Source organism: Bombina bombina, chromosome 8 (genome assembly GCF_027579735.1).
Source record: "Bombina bombina isolate aBomBom1 chromosome 8, aBomBom1.pri, whole genome shotgun sequence".
Taxonomy (NCBI): Eukaryota; Metazoa; Chordata; class Amphibia; order Anura; family Bombinatoridae; genus Bombina; species Bombina bombina.
In genome coordinates this window covers 169,481,664-169,504,876 of record NC_069506.1, presented here as the reverse complement: position 1 = coordinate 169,504,876, position 23,213 = coordinate 169,481,664, and the positions used below count along the sequence as shown (strand labels likewise).

Sequence of the window (23,213 nt, the reverse complement as noted above, 5' to 3'; positions counted from 1 at the left end):
TAGGTGAATGGAGGCTGGCTGGTTCACTGGCTGTGATATTGTTATACACTTGTCTCATTTAGAGAATTTTTAACTGCATTTGATAATAAAATTTATATTTTATACGCTTACCTCTGGCACATTGGACTGCTGGTTATTTTCATCTTTGTGGTGAGAACTCATAACTGATTTATATTTAAGCAGATTTGGCTCAACGGTTACAACCAGCTTTTTAATCCGCTCGCCTGGTCAGTTTGGTACATACAGAGTGAAGCTACAACTACCACCCCCTGCAACAGGATTGCTTCCCAAGGCGTGTCTACGGTTTAAGGCTTTGACACACTACAAGCAGAGCGACGCGCAGCGTGTACATGCAGCTGTGTGCGCTCAGTGTGTCTTGCCTTTTCATCTCTGAGCACTCTGTTGCGTCAGGTCGCGTAGCTGAGCGCTCAAAGATGAAATATCTTAACTTCAGAAGCGATGCGAAGCAGCTGCTTCGCCTTGCGTCGCTCCGCTTGCAGTCTGTCACAGCCTTGACACTAAGTGCCCAGCCGGGATCAGGCTGTGAGGAATCGGGAATGTGACACCAAGAGATATAGAACGTGAGAGCAATGAGAGTGCGGGAGAGCGAGTGACAAAGATAAGGAATGTGAGAGCAAGAGAGCGAGACAGCAAGAATGTGACAGCGAGAGTGAAATAGAAAAAAAAAGTCAGAGAAGGGGACAGTGATTACAAGTGACAGTAAGACGGCGAGAGAGAGATTGAGACAGAGTGTAACAGCGAGAGATAAACAGCAAAAAGAGACAGAGAAAGTGACAGTAAGACAGAGAGAGAAAGTGTGACAGCAAGTGCGACAGTGAGAAAGACAGCGAGAGAGAGTATGAAAGAGAGACGAAGTGAGAGAAATAAATGGTTAGTGACAGACAGCGATAAAATCAGCGAAAGATAGTGACAGTGAGAGAGAGAGAGAAAAGTGACAGCAAAAGAGAAAAAGCCCATGAGTGACAGCGAAAGAAAGACAGAGAGGGTGAGAATGTGTAACAGCACAAGAGCAAGTGGGATAGGGAGAAAGAGACAACGATGGAGCTAGAGACAGCGTGACTGCAAGAGAAAGAAAGTGACAGTGTGATAGAATGTGACACTGAGAAACAGAAAGAGACAGCGACAGACAGTAAGACAAATAAGAGAGATAGTGTGACAGCAAGAGAGTAACAGAAAGACAGCGAGAGAGACAGTAGCAGCGAGAGTAACAGCAAGAGAGAAAGACAGCTTAGATAAAAAGCTTAAGTGACAGTAAGAGAGAGAAAAAGTGTGTGATAGAGAAAGCAAGAGTGAAGGGTGAGAGGCAGCATGAGTGAGACAGAAAACGACAGAGTAAGTGTGACAAAGAGAGAGAGAATGTGAAAGTATGAAAAAAGTGACAGAGAGTGAGAGACAGACCCATAGACACAGACAGGTACACTGTGAGTCTGTCATTTTGTGGAGGACAAGGATGAGGAAGTAATGCCTATTCATACCAGTAACCCCCCCCCGTCATACACAGAACAGCTATTAACCCCCTTCCATAATCCCTTGGTGTCATAGTGTATTGAGTAATATTACCAGTATATAAAGAAGGTAAAGATATATAGTTACAATATAAGCTAATTAATGTTTTCCTGTACTTATGAATTAATTTCCATTTTAAATGCAAGTTTAAAATATACAGCTTAACAATTCTAGCTGAATTTCACCAATTATGTAATGACTGATACCCCCACAAACATATACAAGACAACAAATTCAGTTTTAATTATCTTAGTAGTTTCCCATTGCTCATCTGCAGTACCAGATAACAGCTTCTCTCCTACAAAATAAATAAAAACAAATGTTGGGCTCCATGTGTAATATTTCCCCACACCAAGTTCTTAATGTTTCTAACACAAATACAAGGCACAGATGAGGTTCTCAGTATTCAGAGTTGGGAAAAAAAAAATCTACAAATCTCTGGCTGGCTGTTATAAATCAGCCTCTAATCAGGATCTCAACTTCATGAAAACACGTTCTTCTCAATCCTTTGTCACATTAGTGTTTCTGCCATGTCCAGCATAAGCCCAAACGAGACAACTCCTGAGCAAGCACACACACAGCAGCAGAACGAAGAGCCCTATTTGAAATTGAGTCTCCCGCCCTTCTACTTCCTCAGCTCTCTGTACCATGTGATCACCGCAGTCACGTGACTGCCGTGATGTCAGAGGGTCCTTTGGAGGGATGGAATCTAGCCGCTACCATGGCAGTATAATATAGTTAGGCGGGTGAGCGTTAATACATAGAAAAGGTAAAAGCGGAGGCTGCAAAGGGAAACAGTCTGACTGGCGTTTGGAGAATTAACGTGTCGACCCGGTAAGAAACGCTCTGCATGTCGCGCTATTTTTTTGTGTGTAAACCTGACCTTACGGGTCATATCAGGCCAAGCCCGCGACGCAAAGATGTCTGGGAGCGGAAACTTGTCTTGGTTTTGAAATTGGGGTTTCCTGTCGCATATGCCTCACAGAGAGTTCCCCACACGTGAAATTGAACCGCGTGTTCTGATGGTAGCACGTTTGCTGCTGTTTCTATCACTCTTACTATAGAAACTGTTACTATATGTAGTTTATACAATATATTTAAAACAAGTGGCGGTTGTGTGTTATTGATACAAGCACAGACTGCTGTGGGGGTTATTTAATTTATGAAATGGTTGGGGGGATCTTTATACTCGTGTAAAGCGGATATCATCCTACTCTTTTTATAACGCAAATGCTTTATTTTTTACTCATTTAAAGGGATACTAACCCCACATTTTTTCTTTTATGATTCAGATAGAGCATGCAATTTTAAGCAACTTTCTAATTTACTCCTATTATCAATTTTTCTTTGTTCTCATGTTATCTTGATTTGAAAAAGCAGTAATAAAAGATTAGGAGCCGGCCCATTTTTAGTTCAGCACCTTGGTAGAGCTTGCTGATTGGTTTGCTACATTTAGCCACAAATCAGCAAGTGCTACCCAGGTGCTGAACAAAAAATGGTCCGGCTCTTCTAAAGCTTACAGTACTGCTTTTTCAAATCAAGATAGCATGAGAACAAAGAAAAAGTGATAATAGGAGTAAATTAGAAAGGTGCTTAAAATCTCATGCTCTATCTGAATCGTGAGAGAAAAAATTGGGTTTAGTATCCCTTTAAAATACGAAGCTCCATAGTTTGTTTAACGGTTAATGTTAAATGATACGGTTAATTGCAAGGTGATTATTTTATAGTTTTTAAATATAAACAAAATCTTTAAAGATCTAACTTGTATCAATAATATCATGGATTTTTCTTTCTTAAAATGTGAAATGTAAATTGTTTACGGCACAGTCAGTGGTATTGATGTTTCTTTACACTAAACTGAGCTACTTTTATGCAATAACAACTTAAAGGGACATTCGAGTCAATTTAAATGCACCTAGATCAATTACATAATAGAATAGAAACATTTGCAATATACATGTACTGGCAAAAATGTTTCTAGTAAAAGTTATAACTGTTTTACTGTTAAAGGGATATGGAAATCATTTTTCTTTAATGATTCAGACAGAGCATGTGGTTTTAAACAACGTTCAAATGTCTTCTATTATCTAAATTGCTTTGTTCTTTTGGTATCCTTAGTAGAAAAGCATATCTAGGTAGCCTTAGGAGCAGCAATGCATTACTGGGAGCTAGCTGCTGATTGGAGGCTGCACAAAAATGCCTCTTTTCATTGGTTCACCAGATATCTTTAGATCGCTCCCAGTAGTGCATAGTTGCTCCTTCAAAAAAGGATAACAAGAGAATGAAGCAAATTGGATAAAATAAGTAAACTGGAAAATTGTTTAAAATCACATGCTCTATTTTAATCATGAAAAATGTTAAGTTTCATGTCCCTTTAACATTTTTTCTCTGCATGTGCAGCATAGCTTGATATTCTCAGTGCAGTAGCATTTTACATGCTGCAGCTGCTCAAAGTGCCAGTGGGGCTTGTATCTTGTCCGAAATAACAAAATAAATCATTACCAGATGATACAAGCACCTTTTAGCCTCTGAGCAAGTGCTGTGTTAAAAATGCTGGTGCACAGTGCATATTTAAATATCCTTTTGAAACCGCTATAGCTTTTGCTAGAAGCATTTTTACGAATTCATATATATTGCAAAAATTCTTCTATTCAAAAGTGAAATGCATCCATGTGGAATTCAATTTTGTCTGGAATGTCCCTTTAATTCTGACATCAGCAAATAAAGCACAACCTTTATGCCCCGTGTTGTTTGTTTAGATATTTATTCAATGGAAAACAGTTGATGGCTACTATACTTATGCTTTTCAGCAGACTTGCTTGCAAGCTAGTTTTAGTGCCAGTCATTTGTATGTAATGTTTTGTAACATGACACAAGGCGTTGCACCTGTTAACCCAAATTAGTCAGTGCTTCTTTTGTCATCAGGATTAATCTGTTGTATCTTTATGCTTTTGCACATCCATTTGTTGCTAAATCATACAACCTTAAAGGGATATGAAACCCACATTTTTATTTTTACGATAGAGCATGCCATTTTAAAGGGACACTGAACCCAACATTTTTATTTTGTGATTCAGATAGAGCATGCAATTTTAAGCAAATTTCTAATTTACTCTTACTATCAAATTGTCTTTATTTGAGAAGCAAGAATGTAAGTTTAGATGCCGGCCCATTTTTGTGAACAACCTGGGTTGTCCTTACTGATTAGACAGCAGCAATAAACAAGTGCTATCCAAGGTCCTAAACCAACAATTGGCTGGCTCCTTAGCTTAGATGCCTTCTTTTTCAAATAAAGATAGCAAGAGAACGATGAAAAATTGTTAATAGGAATAAATTAGAAATTTGCTTAAAATTTCATGCTCTATGAATCGCCAAGGAAAAAAATTGGGTTCAGTGTCCCTTTAAACAACTTTCTAATTTACTCCTATTATCAAATTTTCTTTGTATCTTTATTTGAAAAGGCATGAATGTAAGCTTAGGAGTCATACCATTTTTCGTTCAGCACCCTGGGTAGTGCCTGCTGATTGGTAGGTTTCATATCCCTTTTAGCTCAACATCAAACCCACCTTTCCAAGGGGTATGTCACTGGATTGCAAAACAATGTACATAGGGGCAGGTTTGAATGCAAATACAATATATATATATTTGTATGCAGATCTCTTGCTATTTATTGATTCATTTTGATTGCATATATCATTTCTATATGTCTTAAAGGGACAGTCAACACCATAATTTTTGTTGTTTTAAAAGATAATCCCATAATTACCAATCCCCAGTTTTACTTAAAGGACCAGTCAACACTGTAGATTTGTATAATCAACAAATGCATGATAAGAAGACAATGCAATAGCACTTAGTGTGAACTTCAAATGAGTAGTAGATTTTTGTTAAATAAATTGCAAATTTATGAATTTCCACTCCCCCTGTATCATGTGACAGCCATTAGCCAATCATAAATGCATATACGTATATGCTGTGAATTCTTGCACATGCTCAGTAGGAGTTGGTGACTCAGTGTAAATATAAAAAGACTGTGCACATTTTGTTAATGGAAGTAAATTGGAAAGTTGTTTAAAATTGCATGCTGTATCTGAATCATGAAGTTTAATTTTGACTTGAGTGTCCCTTTAACCAACACAGTTATAATTATACATGTTTTACCTCTGTAATTACCTTGTATCTAAGCTTCAGCAGACTGCCCCCTTATTTCAGTTTTTTTGACAGACTTGCATTTTAGCCAATCAGTGCTGACTCCATGGTAAATTCACGTGCATGAGCTCAATGTTATCTATATGAAACACATGAACTAATGCCCTCTAGTGGTGACAAACTATCAAAATGCATTTAGATTAGAGGCGGCCTTCAAGGTCTAAGAAATTAGCATATGTACCTCCTAGGTTTAGCTTTCAACTAAGAATACCAAGAGAACAAAGCAAAATTGGGGATAAAAGTAAATTGGAAAGTTGTTTGAAATTACATGCCCTATTTGAATCATGAGGGTTTTTTTTTAGACTTGACTGTCCCTTTAACATCAAAAATGCATTTTATTTGCTTATGTTTTTAATGTACACGTTTAATATAAAGCATTAGCAACTTGGTAATTTACTTATTGCCTCCTACAAATTGTATAAATACTTTTTATGGGTCAATACCAAATGTGAAAAGCACCACCCTACGCCAACCACTAAGTGGCAGCACAGGTAAAGTCAACTGGGTTTCCAGGGAAATGTCTGAACTGGGTTTCACTGCTATTTTGGGGACTTGGGCTTAGCATTTCTTTCAGGCTCTTCCCTAGAGCCACACAGTTTTTTCATTTTGCCTCTTCCTCATTCCCTTTCAGATGACCTCTGGACAGCAGTCTGCTTTAGGCAGAAAAACAAAAAATCATCCAGATCACTAAAACCTGCCTCTACATGCCCTTATTTCCCACCAATATCACTTCTAACAGAACCAATTCAGCTTCAGCCTGATGAACTAGCCATAACTCTCCAAGTCTGATGAAAGGGTTGGACTTTTTTTTTTATTTTAAGGAACGGTTTACTCCAGAATTTCTATTTAAAAAGATGGATACTCCCTTTATTACCCATTCCCCAGTTTTGCACACCCAAAACGGTTATATGAATATACTTTTTACCTCTGTGATTTACCTTGTATTTAAGCCTTCTCAGACCACCTCCTTAGTTCTGTTCTATTTACAGACTTGCATTTCAGACAAGTGCAGACTCACAAATAACTCCATGAGAGTGAGCACAATGTTATCTATATGGCACGCATGAATGAGCGCAGTGTCTTGTGAAAAGCCATAAAAATGCCCTGAGATAAAGGCGGCTTGCAGGGGCTTAGAAACAAGCAGACATTTAAATATTATAAAGTATATTAAAGGGACATAACCCACATTTTTTCTTTTGTGATTCAGATAGAGCATGACATTTTAAACCACTTTCTAATTTACTCCTATTATCAAATTTTCTTTATTCTCTTGGTATCTTTATTTGAAATACAAGAATGTAAGTTTAGATGCCGGCCCATTTTTGGTGAACAACCTGGGTTGTCCTTGCTGATTGGTTGATAAATTTATCCACCAATAAAAATGTGCTGTCCAGAGTTCTAAACCAAAAAAAAGATTAGATGCCTTCTTTTTCAAATAAAGATAGCAAGAGAACAAAGAAAAATTGATAATAGGAGTAAAATAGAAAGTTGCTTAAAATTGCATGCTCTATCTGAATCACGAAAGAAAAAATTTGGGTTCAGTGTCCCTTTAATATAACAATGTTGGTTGTGCAAAGTTGGTGAATGGGTAGTAAAGGCATTATCTATCTTTTTAAACAATTATCATTTTAGTTGGCGTAGAGTAGACTGTCCATTTTTAATGCATTTTGTTATACTTTGAAGTTGATTTCATTTGGAGTTTGAAGCTATTATTTGGCATTTTGCTGTTTTTAATCTAACTGGGGAATTCAGAGCCCCAGTTTGTGCAGAGGCGCCATTAGCTTTAGTGGTGTTTACATGTGCGTACCCTCCATCTCAGACACAGGGCTAACTGTTATCCTTGTGATAAGATATGTGGAGCCCTTTGTTTATAGGACCACAGGACTTTGTGTTCACATGGATTGCAAATGCTTCAGTGCCATGGGTTTAAAGGGATATAATACACACATTTGTTGTTTCATGATTCAGATAGATTATGCAATTTTAAATTGCTTTCTATTTTACTTCTATTACCAATTTTTCTTCGTTCTCTTAGTATCTTTTGTTTAAAAGCAGGGGCATGCTTAGGGGCCGGCCCATTTCTGGAGCAGTATATGGCAGCAGTTTTGCAAGAATCTTATCCATTTGCAAGAGTACTAGATGGCAGCGCTATTTCCTGTCATGTAGTGCTCCAGAGGCCTACCTAGGTATCTCTTCAACAAAGAATATCATAGGAACAAAGCAAATTTGATAATAGAAGCAAATTGGGAAACAATATTTGTAAAAAAAAAAAATTGTATTGATTTTCTTAAACACAAAAGAACATTCTTGGGTTTCATATCCCTTTAATATAGGCATATAACTGAGATGGGCTGCAGGCTATAGCGTCTTATGACATTTCTCCATGCATTTCCCTGATCACACACTAGTCAAAGTATTTATGAAGGGTACTGGAAACCATATGCATTAGTGTTTTAATCCCATTGGATATTCAGAAAATAACCAACTTGATTGCCCCTTACAACCAAGTTGGTTGTCTCTCACTTTATGGGCTAGCAGATAGCTGAGCCCAGTAAAATAGCAAGTCCCAGTGCACACCTCAACAGGGAGAGGAGCAGCTATGACTGCTGCCACTCTCCCGAACTACCTTGCCAGGGCTTAAAGGAACTGTAAACTCCTTCAGATTTTTACATACAATGTTTAGTTATGTGTATGAAAAACTTCTTATTTAACCGATTCCTGCGAAACAATGTATTCTATACTAATGCTATTGAAAACCAATTGCAGTACAATGGATGTTAAATTGTTTTAAAAGGGGTGGCTGATATGTTATTCTATAGTAAATGTCTTGTAATTATAAGGTGTTCACTGTCCTTTTTAAAAGGATGAAAAGGTCAAAATTGAAAAGTGCCTGGGTGCATTTAAATTGTAATAGAAGCATTTTTGCAATATATTTTCATTAGCAAAAAAGCTTCTACTAATAGTTATTACTTTAGTTCGGCAACCTAAGCACATATGCTGTGAGAGCCCCGTGGAGCACACATGAGTCACAGTGGTTTTTATAACACAGGTAAGTCAGAATTAAACTTCTATGATTAAGATAGAACAGGTAATTTTAACCAACTTTCCAAATTACTTTTATAATCAAATTTTCTTTGTACTCTTGATCTTCTTTGTTGAAGGCTAAACCTAGCTGGGTTCATAGGCTGATTTCTAAAGCCCTTAAGGGGCCGCCTCTCTTATTGGCTTTTCACTGATGGACGGTGCAGGTTCATGTGTGCCGTATAGATAACATTGTGTTTGCTCCCGTGGAGTTATGCATGAGTCAGCACTGGCTGAAATGCAAGTTTGTAAAATGCACTGATATAAGGGGGCAGTCTGCAGAGGCTTAAATGCAAGTTAAAGGGACAGTCTACACCAGAAGTTTTATTGTTTTAAAAGATAGATAATCCCTTTATTACCCATTCCCCAGTTTTGCCTAACCAACATGGTTATATTAATAGACTTTTTACCTCTGTGATTACCTTGTATCTAAGCATCTTCTAACAGCCCCTGATCACATGACTTTTTAGTTATCTATTGACTTGCATTTTAGCCAATTGGTGCAGTGTCTGCCATGGGCGTGATCACAATGTTATCTATATGGCTCACATGAACTAGCACTCCCCTGTTGTGTAAAGCAAATACAAATCGTGATAAGAGGTTGTCTTTAGTGGTTAAGAAACATGCAGACATTTATAGGTCGATATATATATATTTTTTTTAAAAGCTGCGGCAGACAGGGGTGCATAAACTTGCCCCTGTCCGCCGCAGCTCGCCTCTGGTGGGCTGAACTCACCTGGCGGAATTCAGCATTGTACACGAGCGCTATTTTGTGCTGGTGTGCAATCCTGACCGCGCACAGCAAATCACGCACAGGCAGGAGCTGTCAATCTCCCCGGTCTGACGACCTTAAAGGTGGTGAAAGGTTAGGAAAGCAGCAGTCTAATGACCGCTGCTTGTTAAATACGGCGTGCAGGTTCTCTTGTGTTAAAGGTTTCAATGATATAAAGTATATTTATAGAACAATGTTGGTTGTGTAAAGCTGGGGGATGGGCATTTATCTATATTTTTAAACACAAACAATTTTAGTGTTGATTGTCTCTTTAATCAGAGGTAAAAAGTGTATTAACAAACATAGCAGTGTTAGTTATGCAAATCTGGGGAATGGGTAATAAAAGGGGTATCTATCTTTTTCTAAACTATAAACATTTTCAAGTAGACTGTCCCTTTTACGTCTACTCTGAGCAGACATGGTATCTGGTTCTCTAGTCACACACAGCATATGTGTGTATGCCGCTGAAACTGATTTCTTTTACTATAAGCATTCTTTAAACCGTTTTTAAAGATTGTGGTGAGACACATTATATCTGTCATTACTCAGGTGTTTACTTGAATGAACATTTGCATCCCTCCTTTTAAACATGAGCATTAGCTGTTTCAAATCTCTGCTGTGTATCAATACCTGGAGGAACGTCTTGTAGGCTCAGGTGTAAAAATGTCCATGTAATCCACAGAGCTATTTATAATGAGCTGTGTGTAATGGGATGCAGAGCCTGTTAACTTGAATTCTTACCCCCAGTGACAACCACAGTTCTACTAGAAATGAGATGTGTTCAGTATTCTTTTATTTTATGCAACATTCATTTATTTTATGTAGTTATGTGCTTCTCATTCTCTTTTGTTAGCAGAAGTCTCCTAGATTGTTTGTTTGAGTTCAGGTTATGATTATTACAATACTTAAAGGAACAGTAAAGTCAAAATTTAATTTTCATGATTCAGATAGAGCATGCAGTTTTAAATAGCTTTCCAATTTTCTTCTGTTATCAAATTTGCTTTGTTATCTTGGTATCTTTTGTTGAAGAGTAAGACTAGGTAAGGCTCATAAGAGCTCAGGAGTGTGCACGTGTCTTTAGTACTGTAATATTGCATAACAAAGCTACAAATAATGTTGCAAACCACTACTGCCATACGGTACTAAAGACACGTGCACACTCCTGAGCTCTTATGCGCCTTACTTAGTTTTACTCTTCAATAAAAGATACCAAGAGAACAAACAAATTTGATAACAGAAGTAAATTGGAAAGATGTTTAAAATTAAAATTGTATGCTCTATCCAAATCATGTAAGTTTAATTTTTACTTTACTGTCCCTTTTTTTAAATACTCCCATGTGACCTCTTTTTGTGCTATGCCCTGTCCCTCACAAACACACAATACCCATTGATTCAGCACCAGTGTAAAAAGTGCACGCCAAAGCCAAAATATATATAAAAAAATCCAAGGTGCAGCAGCACTAGTGTAAAAAGACATTTATTGGAACAAATGAAATACCAGTATTTTTTTATTTTCCATAACCAAGCAGTAGTTTTAGCTCCTCAGTTTTCAGTAACAGATGGCACAGTGATTTTAATTCCCTTAGGGTGCTGTAGCACATAGGGCAGTGATTTTAACCTTCATGGCTTCCAGTAACAACCAGGAAACAATGAGTAAGACACAAGGCACTTATTTCTTTTTATTCAGAGTCCATAACACACATGAACAAAGTAATAGAACAATCCTTTATTTTATTTATTTCTAGTAATGCATAGTCATACAGCAGCTAATTAAACCTCATGCGTATCAGGAGGAGAGGTGATTTAGCCTCCCTTTGCCAGTACTACATAGCTGTGGGTCAACCCAGAAAACTGGACATTTAAAGGGACATGAAACCAAAAATGTTCTTTCATGATTCAGATAGAGAATACAATTTTAAACAACTTCCCAATTTATTTCTATTTAATTTGCTTCATTCTTTAAATATCCTTTGTTGAAGAAATAGCAATGCACATGTGTCAGCCAATCACACGAGGTATTTATGTGCAGCCACCAATCAGCAGCTACTGAGCCTATCTAGATATGCTTTTCAGGAAAGAATATCAAGAGAATGAAGCAAATTAGATAATAGAAGTAAATTAGAAAGTTGTTTAAAATTGTATGCTCTATCTGAATCATGAAAGAAAACATTTGGGTTTAATGTCCCTTTAAGTCCTTTTTTTTTTTTTTTATTTTTTTTTTTATTATAGATTTTATTAGATTGTCTATTTATAATACTGGAACATAACAACCCTTTTCACATCTTTATTATCTAAAGCTTGGTGTTTTTAAGTACACCTTTTCCCTTAACTTCCAACTGTACCTCATCATCCACGTCAGTCACATGTTGGGAGCTATGACCTGTGTCCCACCCACATCTCCCAGGCTTTTGATCTCTAACATCCTGGAAATAAACTGTCAGATGTCAGGAGGCGTGCTTTCCTGTTCTAAGATCAGCCTGATAATGATTTATTAACCCCTTCGCTGCGTTTACGTGGTTAAAATTCTCACACTGCCTTCTGTGCAGACGCCGACCACGTGTTTGCGGGGTGGGTTATTTCTGAGCTAATCGTAGGCCCCCTCAATTACCAAAGATAATTGAGAATAAATTAACCCCCACCCACACACTTATAATAGTCAATCAAAAAAGGCCTAGAGACCCCCATAAGCCCCTATATGTTTGAATCACCACTGGGGTAATTGTGATCACCTGGCATGAATAATAGTGCATTTGTTTGAGTAAAGACTCATGGGAACCCCTATATGCACATCAAATTTACATAATTATATGCAAAGGATATCATTTGAGGATAATCCCTTCTTCTTTTGACGATAGTGTTTAGGGAAGAAAAAAAAAACAGCCACACAATTATTTACATCCTCCCCCCCCCCATACATTTTGCACATGTCATGTTATATACATAAAGTAATGGTATAGTTTGACTGGGGGTACCTACAGTAGGGCTTAAATGGGAGCAGCATCTAAAAATTCAGAAACCGCTCATCACGGTGCATATGGCTCCTCAGTCAAAGGGTTAACCATAGAAAGTATATTTTAAGGTTTCCTTTGTAATAATTGTGGTTGCATAGTTAAGGATTTTCAGCTAAAGAACATAGTTGTAAGGCCGCTTATTTTCTTCCTTCACTGCATTACTCTCTAATGAACTGTATAATCCTAAACACAGACACTTTCAGTGTTTTACTAAGCACAGGAAGGATACCTACAGGCATGAGATGCATGATATCCCCTGTTTCATCAAGATGCATATATCTAACTGGGCAGTGCTCTGTGTTTTAAAGATTGGGAAAGGTGGTAGTGTGCACTCATAGCCAAGTGCTTCATTATAGCTCTGCATAGTCCCCTAATGAGCATACACAATGAGACCAAACATTGCTGGTTTGTAAGCGTAAAAAATATATGCTCTGATTCATTAGACCATGATATTTTTCAACTATGTGGTGTGAAATTCTGTAACACATGTAAAGGGGTTAAATGCATACATAAAGTCTCATTTGGGAGCCACAGAGAACAGGCACATGACCTCACCAATCAATGGCTGTTTGCTTATGGCTCACAAGCAGGAATTTTACTCCTGCAAAGGGTTTCTGCACATTAAAACCTAGAGTTCCACTTCCAGTGTTGCAAAAATGACATGCTCGATTGAATTAGTTTACAATTTTTTTTTTTTTTACATTTTGTCCCTTTTTTTTATTTAATATATTGATACAATTTATTTTTTGTGTGTGTGCTTGTAGTGATACAATTTTACACAGCAGCTGTTGAAAACCCATGTTTACACCCATAAAAGTAAAAATAGGTTGGTGTTTTCTCTGGGGAAAAGCTCTGATTACATTAATTATGATCTGTGATTTTCTTTGGATGCATCTGTTAGTGTTTTTAAATCTTCAATCAGGAGGTTTGTATGTAGAAATATATCCTCTTTCTTTAAAGGATGGATTTAATATGCTTGGTTACATACACAACACTTCAGGTATGTCTGCCCTGATCATGGTTAAACATCTGACATGTGATAGTCTTGGAATAACAATTTTCTCTCCTCCCTGTTTTTTGAATGTAAAACAGCATGATTTAACATCTGAAAATACTATGGGTTCAAATCGTGTGACTGCAAAAGAGCTTTGTGAGAATGATGACCTGGCAACCAGCTTGGTTCTTGACCCATGTCTAGGATTCAGGACGCACAAAATGAATATTACGTGAGTTTTGTTATTTTTTTTATGATGATGTGTGCATTGTTTTAATGGTTTAGTTTTTCTCAAGGAAATATTGCAGTAGGAAAGAAATAAATGCTTACATTTTGTAGTAAAATTTGTATGTACAAATGTGTATATTTAAAGAGACATAGTTTTAAAAACGAAACTTTCATAATTTAGAGCATGTAATTTTAAGACGCTTTAAATTTAACTTCTCAACTGGGTTAAAAACACAGTTATATGGAAGATAGAGTATTTTTATTATTTCACATATTAGAGCATTTTACACTTTTTTTTTTTTTCCCTCTTTGTCCCTTTTTTAAAAAACAAACAAAAAACCTATCCTTTTGTAAAGATTGAGAGCTTTTAATGAGCAATGACTATCAGTAATTTGGTGCAAATGGTACACAGTATTAAAAGGGATATCATAGTGTCCTGGAAACATTTATTTTCCTTACATCTCAAATAGATATTTCATGTTATCCCTGCTGGTAGTTTTGATATTATTATTTATTTGTTTAGCTGGATAACATTTTTATTTTTATATTGGGTTTTTAAATGCTACAGAACTACCATTTTTTTTTTTTTTTTTTAAATAAAGTAAGTTTTCCAAACTCAAATATTAAATGAGCCAGAATATATAATAAAGTAAATTTAAGGTACATTTGATACCTATAGTACTTTACTGTGGAAGATTAATTTTCTTTGCTTATGTTAACTAAAGCATTTACTTAAAGGGACACAACCCAAACATTTTCTTTAATTATACAATTTATAAAAAGTTTCCAATTTACTTCTATTATCAAATTTGCTTAGTTCTCATGTTGTTTTTTGTTGAAGAGATACCTAGGTAGGTAGCGTGCACATGCCTGAAACACTACATGGCAGGAAATAGTGCTGCCCTCTAGTGCTCTTGCTAATGTATAAAAAAAAAATTCAAAACTGATGTCATATAGTGCTGCAGACACGTGCACACCCCTGAGCTTACATCCCTGCTTTTCAACAAAGGATGACAAGAAAATGACGAAAAATTGACAATAGAAGTAAATTGGAATTTTTTTTTTTAAATTGTATGTTCTATCTGAATCATGAAGGGACATTTTTGGGTTTTATGTCCATTTCAACTGCCTTGTTTACTAATGGAATTTAGTTGGTCCATACCACTGGGCTGAAGCACGTATATGCTTATCTCTCTTTAGTGGGTATCTGCAAGGAAGATTCATTTTACTTTCTAAATGTAAAAAAATTGCTTCTGAAAGCAGGGCACCTCATGAACTTAACCCCTTAACGACACATGTCGTACAGAGTACTTCACACACAAACTGGTCTTTAAAGACCAGTAACGTACCCTGTACAACGTCAGGGGTTTAAAGATGTGTCTGGTAGGAGGCTGATCTCTACACTAAAGCTAAAATGCTACCTAATTAACCCTGTCACTGCTGGGCATAATACAAGTGTGGTGCGCAGCAGCATTTAGCGGCCTTCTAATTACCAAAAAGCAATGCCAAAGCCATATATGTCTGCTATTTCTGAAAAAAGGGGATCCCAGAGAAGCATTTACAACCATATTTTTTTTTTTTTTTTTTTAACCCACTTCCATTCCCTTCCATGTAGGCCTTTAGCATCTTACATTGTTCACTCTGTGGCCAATTATCACAAAATACAAATTACTTTGGTTAAAACGGGGTTATCCTTTTTGCTTTTTTTTTGTTTTGTTGCAGTTCTTTGCCATCTATAAGAAGGCAACATCACTTGCGAGAGGCACTACAAACATTCCGTAAGAAAAGAGACCTAGAAGCTGCATATCAGACACTAATGACGGGGACCTGGGCTCAGCAATATTTACGCAACCGCACAAAGCAGCAAGAAAGCACCTTTAAGACCCATGTAAGTGTTATTTTAATAAAAAAAAGTGATTATAAATATTTTACTTGTTTTAAAAGTCCACAGTAACATATTTACTATTTTGTTTATAGTATGAATATATACTCCTATTATTCTCATCAGGTCACACAATTTTTTAACCTTGTAATACAGTTAAGTTTGTCCACCCAACTATCCACTAGACTCCCCCTGCAATGGAGTGTTCGTTAAGAAATAAATTCTGCACTAAGTACACACATGCAGATAATTGTATTTCCCATACAGAAGCAAAATGACAGGAATATTGAATAACATAGTTTCAGCCAATGAGAAAGCATATTATAAAATCCTCTCCCTTACTGTGTTGATTAGCAATACACACAAGAAGAGTGCTGTGTGAGTTTTATATTTTTCTGCTAATTTTCATTGAGAGCAGCAGTAGGTGATGGTGTAAGTGGTTCCTGGCACATTATACAGTAATTGTGTCAATGCTTAGTTGCTCCGTAATGAGAAGTATAAAGTGTATGGTGTGCTCCTATATTGTCTGACTGCAAAAAAATGTTCAGGGCCCTAACATAAGGTTTCCATAGTGTGTGGGTAGTGTGAAAGTGTTGTCCTGTTTAGTGGAAAATTAGCGCAGATAAGTGATGAGCGTATAGAATGATCATTATTTGAAATGCAGGTTCTTAACCCCTTCACTACCGGGAATTTCAGAGAAAAACTTGCCTAAAGTCCCAGAGAGTTTTTAGCATGTTTGCAATCAACTTTTGACTTTTTTTAACTACGAAAACTATATACATTTAAGTAGACAACCCAAGGTATTGATCTAGGCCCATTTTGGTATATTTCATGCCACCAAATATTAACATATAAAAAAAATAGTTGTATAAGCTCCTCTGGGGTCCTCAGAAACCTCAGACATAACTTTGCCATTGGTTTTTTGGCAATTAGAAGGCCGCTAATTGGAGCTGCGCACTGCACTTTTGAAAGGGGTTAATCAGCTTGTAAAGTTGTTTTTTGCTGTAGTGTAGACATTGCCCTCCCGCCCCCTGATCCCTCCCTAACAGCTCTCTTCTTCCTCTCCCACTGTCCACCACTGTGTTTATTACTGCCAGCCAGTCTGCCAGTAACATCAAACTGATATATATATGTATGTATGTATGTGTGTATTTTTCTGTAGCGCAGGGCCCTATCCTTCACCTTCCCTTAACATTTTTCTGTACTGTAGGTAAACCTGTCCATCCCTCCCTTCTCCGCTGGGTCACCCACCTGGCTCCCTCCTTCCCTCCCACCGCTCTGCACTAACAGGTGACATAGACAGGAGCCCAATCAGTTGACGGCAGGGACCACAACAGGTGCCTTTGTGCTGGACGAAGGTACTGTATCAGCACAGTAGTACCAACGTCCATATGGCTCAAGGGGTTAAAGGGAAATTCCAGTGGAAAAATAAAATTTCCTCTTTTTCTCTTTCTTGCTATGTTTAACCAATGCAAGGGGTTAAGCCATGGTAAATGCCATGTTGCTGTGCTGCTCCAAATAAAGAGATGTTTAGGAGCAAGTATGCATGTGATGATCACTTAGGTCTCATCCTTATCTAGAGCAATATAGGTGGGTGTTGGAGTGTGTGTGCTCTTCCTTTTCACTGACACACAGTAGGGGCAGCGCAACATGCGACTTCTCCCCTGCGTCCCTGGCCACTCACTGTTTTCATAACTAAATTTCTGGTTTACATTCTAGTTATTAACAAATACTTCAAGCCTTGATTGTGGCTCTAAAATAAGTTGTAAATGCTTTTCTAAACAAAAGTTCTAAAAGTATTTTTCTTTGAGCCTCTTGTTTCTAAATACAACATTTCTAGACCATTTAATTGGTCTATACTTTTTATTAGCCAGAGCTAGGAAATGTACACCTAGTTTGTTGCAATCTGAGTCTCATGTCTCCCAGGATGATGCTGTTCAGGCATTGCCACGGCTTCTCCTTAAACATCCCAAGCCTTTATGGCGTCACATGCAGTGCCCTGCGGTTCCTCTCAATCTCCTGGAGGAGTATATTTGCCTACAGAATTTGCAGCTCAGGTATCCACTGCATTATATCTGCGGCTTTGTTGGTCTGATTTTCCTTTCTTATAGGGAAAATGCAAGAGGACATTAAACTTTTTCAGAAAGTAAGGTTCTGTTCCACATTCTACTACAGAGATCGCTCTCTCGCCTCAGTCTGGTGAGGACTCCTCGCAGGTAGTTTCTGAGGGTAAAATCTCAGATCTAGGCAGTCTTAATTCCTTCATCTGATGCTGAAGTGATCTCCTTCAGATGTATGCTTGATTACCTTGTGTATTAAAGGAGGTTTTTGGATATTTGGACAACACAGATGCTTCTTTTGTTGTCAACCCTTGAAAGTGCTATAAAGATTTTCTTGATAGGAGTAGTAGTAGTTAGGGATGCCTTTCCTCCTGTCTCCAGTCCTTTAGGGATTCTCCTATTGCTGACTTCTTGAATGCACGGTGTCTTATGTAGAAGGGAACTTTTCTACTTTGGGGAAAGGTTGCTGGGGTCAGAACCCAGAGGTCAATGGATCGTTACCATCCTCTAAGGGCTGGAGATTAATTGTTCTTTCAGAGCAATGCCTTGTCTTTATTAGATCTATCTCAGGTTTTGTCTTGCCTGGATACGAAAGGTCCTAGACCCTAAGGGGCTGTTTTATATAGTACTCCAGGATTTTCAATTTGGAATTCAACCCCTTCTCAAGATTATCTACATCAAGGTTTTACTTCTCAAGATTATCTGCAGTCAGATAAGAAGTTAGGCGTTCTTGTAATGTGTTCAGGATCTTCCTCCCTAGGAATGATTGTCCAGTTTTAGTTCTGGAACAGGGGTTTGTATAATTCCATTCTGTTCGTGTTTCCAGAGAGATCTTTTTGTCCTAATTTAGAACTTAATTATCTAAACAGTTTCTCAAAGTACTGTTCTTCAAGATGGAGGCTTTTCGCTCCATTCTTCCTTGGTGCAGGGGGTCAGGTTATTATGACCTTAGACCGAACGGATGAGTACTCTCAGGTTCCCATTAAAGGGTTCTTCTGAGATTTGAGTTTTACTTTCTGTCCAAACTTTTTCAGTTTGTGGTTCAACAATTGTTTTGCCATAGCTTCTTGAGTTTTCTCAAGGATTCTAGGATTGCAGTGGCCAACCTATTGGTTTAGGCAACATCCTTCTTCTAGTAAATCTCATTTGACTAGCTTCATTAACGTTTGGAATTGGAAAGAAGTCCCTTGTCTCGGGTTCAGGGTAGTCTGTGTAGGGACTATAATTGTTTCCCTATCGATGTAAATCCTTCTGACAGAAAACACAAATTCCTTCTCTTTTCAGTCTACTGTTCGGCATCTGCAGTTCAGTGTATGGAGGCAAATGGTATGATGGTGCTTCCATAGACATCATTCCTCGTTCTATGTTATTTGAGAGCTTTGCAGTTGGGCATGCTCAGTCAGAGGAATGGGGATTATTCGGATGTCTTTGGGAATAGAGTCAGACGACAGGAGTCTCTTCCCGTGGTCATTTTTTTCAGGACTTTCGGTCTCGGCGCACATGCTTTAGAGACTTGTGGGATTTTGTGATTGCGAACGACCGTCGGCTGGGCTGAGAGGAGTCTTGGACTCGCTGAAGGCGCGGAGACGTTGGTCCTGTAAGAAGTAGGGTCTCCCTTTCTTCATTTGGGAGTTGAGGACGATTTACAATGCTCTGATGATTTGGCTTCAGTTGTCTTAGCCCAGTTTAGCGGGGTCTAGTCTGAGCAGAGACTTGAGACTATATAACCTCTGTGGCTTACATCAATTTCTCTCAGTTCCTTAGTCATGTAGGAAGTGTTTCAGATTTTTTTGGGGGCAGGTGCTCACAGTCCTGTCTATTGCCATTCCCTTTTCTGGAGTGGACGTCTGGGAAGCAGAGTTCTGTGTAGACGGACTTCCCACCTCAGGGAGTGGGACCTACATCCGGAGGTGTTAATTTCTTTCTGATAGATACTCTGGCAGTTATTTGGAACTTCAGGTTTACTTAACCTTTTCCTCGGCTTGTCTCCTTCCATGAGTCTTTCTTCTGATCGAGTAGGAGAGTGTATTGGTTTTCTAGTTGCTCCTGCGTGGCCTCACAAGATCTGTAGGCGGATCTAGTAAAGATGTTGTTTCGACATTTCATCCACTTTTAGTTCTCTGAAGCTGTCTGCTTGGAGATTTGAATACTTGTTTCTAAATATAACCGGACAGATAGATCAGCTTGTTAAGGCACTGTGGCTGAGTTCTGTAGCAACCCAAGGGTTGCAGGTTCGATCCCCAGTTAGGTCCACTCAGCCTTTCATTCTTCCGAGGTTGATAAGATGAGCAGCGTGTCACTAGCCGCAACAGCCGGCGTCCTGGAGTTAAACTAAACGCTGAGCGATGTTGTCATAAACAGGAGACAAGCAATCTTGAAGTCACAGTACTGGCAAGGTGCAAGCCGGAACCGATCCGACAAACGGTGAACACAGGAAAGAAGCGGCTGCACAACGGGTCATAAAAAATAATTTAAATGTTTATTCGAACGTACCAAACATCAGGTATTACACCAAGGCAGACAATTTTTTTTTTTATTTTTTCTGTATTATCTCCTTTGTTAAAGATAAAAAAAAAGTTAGATTTTTTTTTATTTGCTTCTTTTTTTTTGTATTATGGGTCAAGAGGCTGTGCAGGATCTTACCTGTAGCTTATGTTTTGATGCTGAGCTGGAACCCCCAGTACCTTTTTGTTCATGTATGGAAAGAACTTTAGCTTATAAAAATAGACTTTCTGACCCTGAGCCATCATTAGCTAAGGCGGATGCTGTTCAGGAGCCTCTTGTTTCAGATGTGCCGCAGCTGTCTCCTCAAGCGTTCCAATCCTATTCATCTGCACAGTGCCCTGTGTTTCCTCTCATGATCCGTCTGGGGTCACTTTGCAAGATATTGCTGCCCAGGTATCCTCTGCAGTATCTGAGGCGCTGTCTGCATTTCCAATGCTGCAGGGAAAAACGCAAAAGGAAATTTCAGGATCAGAAACCTTACTTACTGTTTCTTTAAGTGGTTAATCAAAGTATTTCCTCTCAGAAGTCTGAGGATGATGATTCTTCGGGTGCATCTGAGGCTGAAATCTCAGATTCAGGCAGTATAATTCCTTCTACTGATGCTGAAGTTGTGTCCTTCATATTTAAGCTGGAAGACCTCCGCTTGTTACTTAATGAGGTTTTGGCTACCTTGGATGACTCCGATTCTACTATTGTTGTTAACCCTAAGAAGTCTAGTAAGCTGAACAAGTATTTTGATGTTCCCTCTGCGGTGGAGGTATTTCCTGTTCCAGACCGTGCTTCTAAGATTATTGCATGTGGGAGAGACCTGGTATTCCTTTTTCTCCATCTCCTATTTTTAAGACAATGTTTCCTATAGCTGACTCTATTAAGGAGTCGTAGCAAACGGTCCCTAAGGTGGAAGTAGCTGTTTCCACTTAGGCTAAGAGGACCACTATTCCCATAGAGGATAGTTGTTCTTTCAAGGATCCAATGGATAGGAAATTGGAGGCATTATTAAAGAAAATGTATGTTCACAAAGGTCTTCAATGGCAGCCTGCGGTGTGTATTGCTACTATTACCAGCGCTGCGGCTTACTGGTTTGATGCCTTGTCTGATTCTATTCAGACAGATACTCCTCTTGAGGAGATCCAGGACATTAAGGCTCTTAAGTTAGCCAATTCCTTTATTACGGATGCTTCCTTACAGGCCATTAAACTGGGAGCAAAAATGTCTGGTTTTGCAGTTGCAGAGCCCTTTTGGTTAAAATCCTGGTCTGTCGATGTTTCTTCTAAAGTTATTAGCTATTCCCTACAAGGGTAAGACCTTGTTTGGGCCTGGTTTGGCTGAAATTATTTCAGATATCACAGGAGGAAGGGATCTTTTCTTCCTTAGGATAAGAATAATAAGCAGAAAGGGCATCGGAGTAATTTTCGTAACTTTAGAGGTAGACCCTCCACTTCCTCTTCCAAGCAGGAACTATCCAAGTCTTCCTTGAAGTCTGGTCAGTCTTGGAACAATGGGAAACAGACAAGATGTCCCAGACCTGTGGGCTGTGGAAATTGTATTGCAGGGGTACAAGATAGAATTCAAGACTTTTCCTCCCAGAGGCAGGTTTCTTTTCTCAAGATTATCTGTAGACCAGCTAAAGAGAGAGGCGTTCTTAAATTGTATCAAGGATCTTTTTGCCCTGGCAGTTATAGTTCCAGTTCCTCTGCAGGAACAGGGTCTGGGATTTTATTCAAATCAGTTTGTGGTTCCCAAGAAAGAGGGGACTTTCAGACCTATTTTAGACCTAAAGTGTTTAAACAAGTTCCTCAGTGTACCGTTCCATTCTTCCCTTGGTTCAAGAGGGTCAGTTCATGACAACCATAGACCTAAAGGATGCGTACCTTCATGTTCCCATCCACAGGGATCATCACAAGTTTCTGAGATTTGCTTTTCTAGATAAGCACTTTGTGGCTTTTCCATTTGGCCTTGCCACAGCTCCCAGAATTTTCTTAAAAGTCCTGGGGGCTCTGTTGGCGGTAATCTGGTCTGGTGGGCATTACAGTGGCACCATATCTGGACGACATTCTGGTTCAGGCGCTGTCTTTTCAACAAGCAAACTCTCTCATACGGAGATCTTGTTGTCTCTTCTTCGTTCCCACAGTTGGAAGGTGAATTTGGGAATGAGTTCTCTGATTCTAGCCACAAGAGTAGTGTTTTTAGGGACCACAATAGACTCCCTACTAATGAAGATATTTCTGACAGAGAGGTCAGAAAACAAATCTTTGGCTCTTGTCAGTCCTCTCCTCGGCCGCCAGTGGCTCTATTTATGGAGGTAATTGGTCTGATGGTAGCTTCCATGGACGACATTCTGTTTGCTCGGTTCCATATCAGACCTCTGCAATTTTCCATGTTAAGGCAACGGAACGGGGACTATGCGAAACTGTCTCCACAAATAGTTCTGGATCAGGCAACAAGGGACTCTCTTCTGTGGTGGTTGTCTCAGGAACACCTCTCCCAGGGAACTTGCTTTCACAGACCTTCCTGGGTGATCGAGACCACGGATGCCAGCCTACTAGGTTGGGGAGCAATGTGGGGGTCATTGAAGACTCAGTGTCTTTGGACTCGGGAGGAGTCAGTTTTCCCTATAAACATTCTAGATCTGAGAGCGATTTTTAATGCTCTACTGGCCTGGCCTCAGTTAGCCTTAGCCCGGTTTATCAGGTTACAGTCGGACAACATAACATCAATGGCGTACATCAACCACCAGGGGGGAACTCTGAGTTTCCTGGTCATGACAAAGATGGCCCGGATAATCCAGTGGGCGGAGTCTCACAACTGTTGACTTTCTGCGATCCACTTCCCAGGAGTGGACAATTGGGAGGTGGATTTTCTGAGCCGACAGACCTTTCATCCGGGGGAGTGGGAACTCCATCCGGAAGTATTTTCCAGTTTAATCCTCAATTGGGGGCAGCCA

General features: G+C 38.8%; 1 protein-coding gene across 2 annotated transcripts in view; it reads left to right on the top strand.

The window, feature by feature from the left end:
* The first annotated feature begins 2,222 nt into the window (after nt 1-2,222).
* The window catches only part of KMT5C (lysine methyltransferase 5C), a 119,141-nt gene continuing 98,150 nt past the window's right edge, over nt 2,223-23,213 (top strand). Inside the window, exons 1-3 of one of the 2 annotated variants that reach the window (XM_053690699.1) lie at nt 2,223-2,361; nt 13,693-13,826; nt 15,545-15,710. In XM_053690699.1, coding sequence (XP_053546674.1) covers nt 13,717-13,826; nt 15,545-15,710 — 276 coding nt within the window. In that variant the 5' untranslated portion in view covers nt 2,223-2,361; nt 13,693-13,716. Of the gene's footprint in view, nt 2,362-2,511; nt 2,553-13,692; nt 13,827-15,544; nt 15,711-23,213 lie in introns of those variants that run through there. The other variant, XM_053690698.1, reaches the window with a different exon arrangement.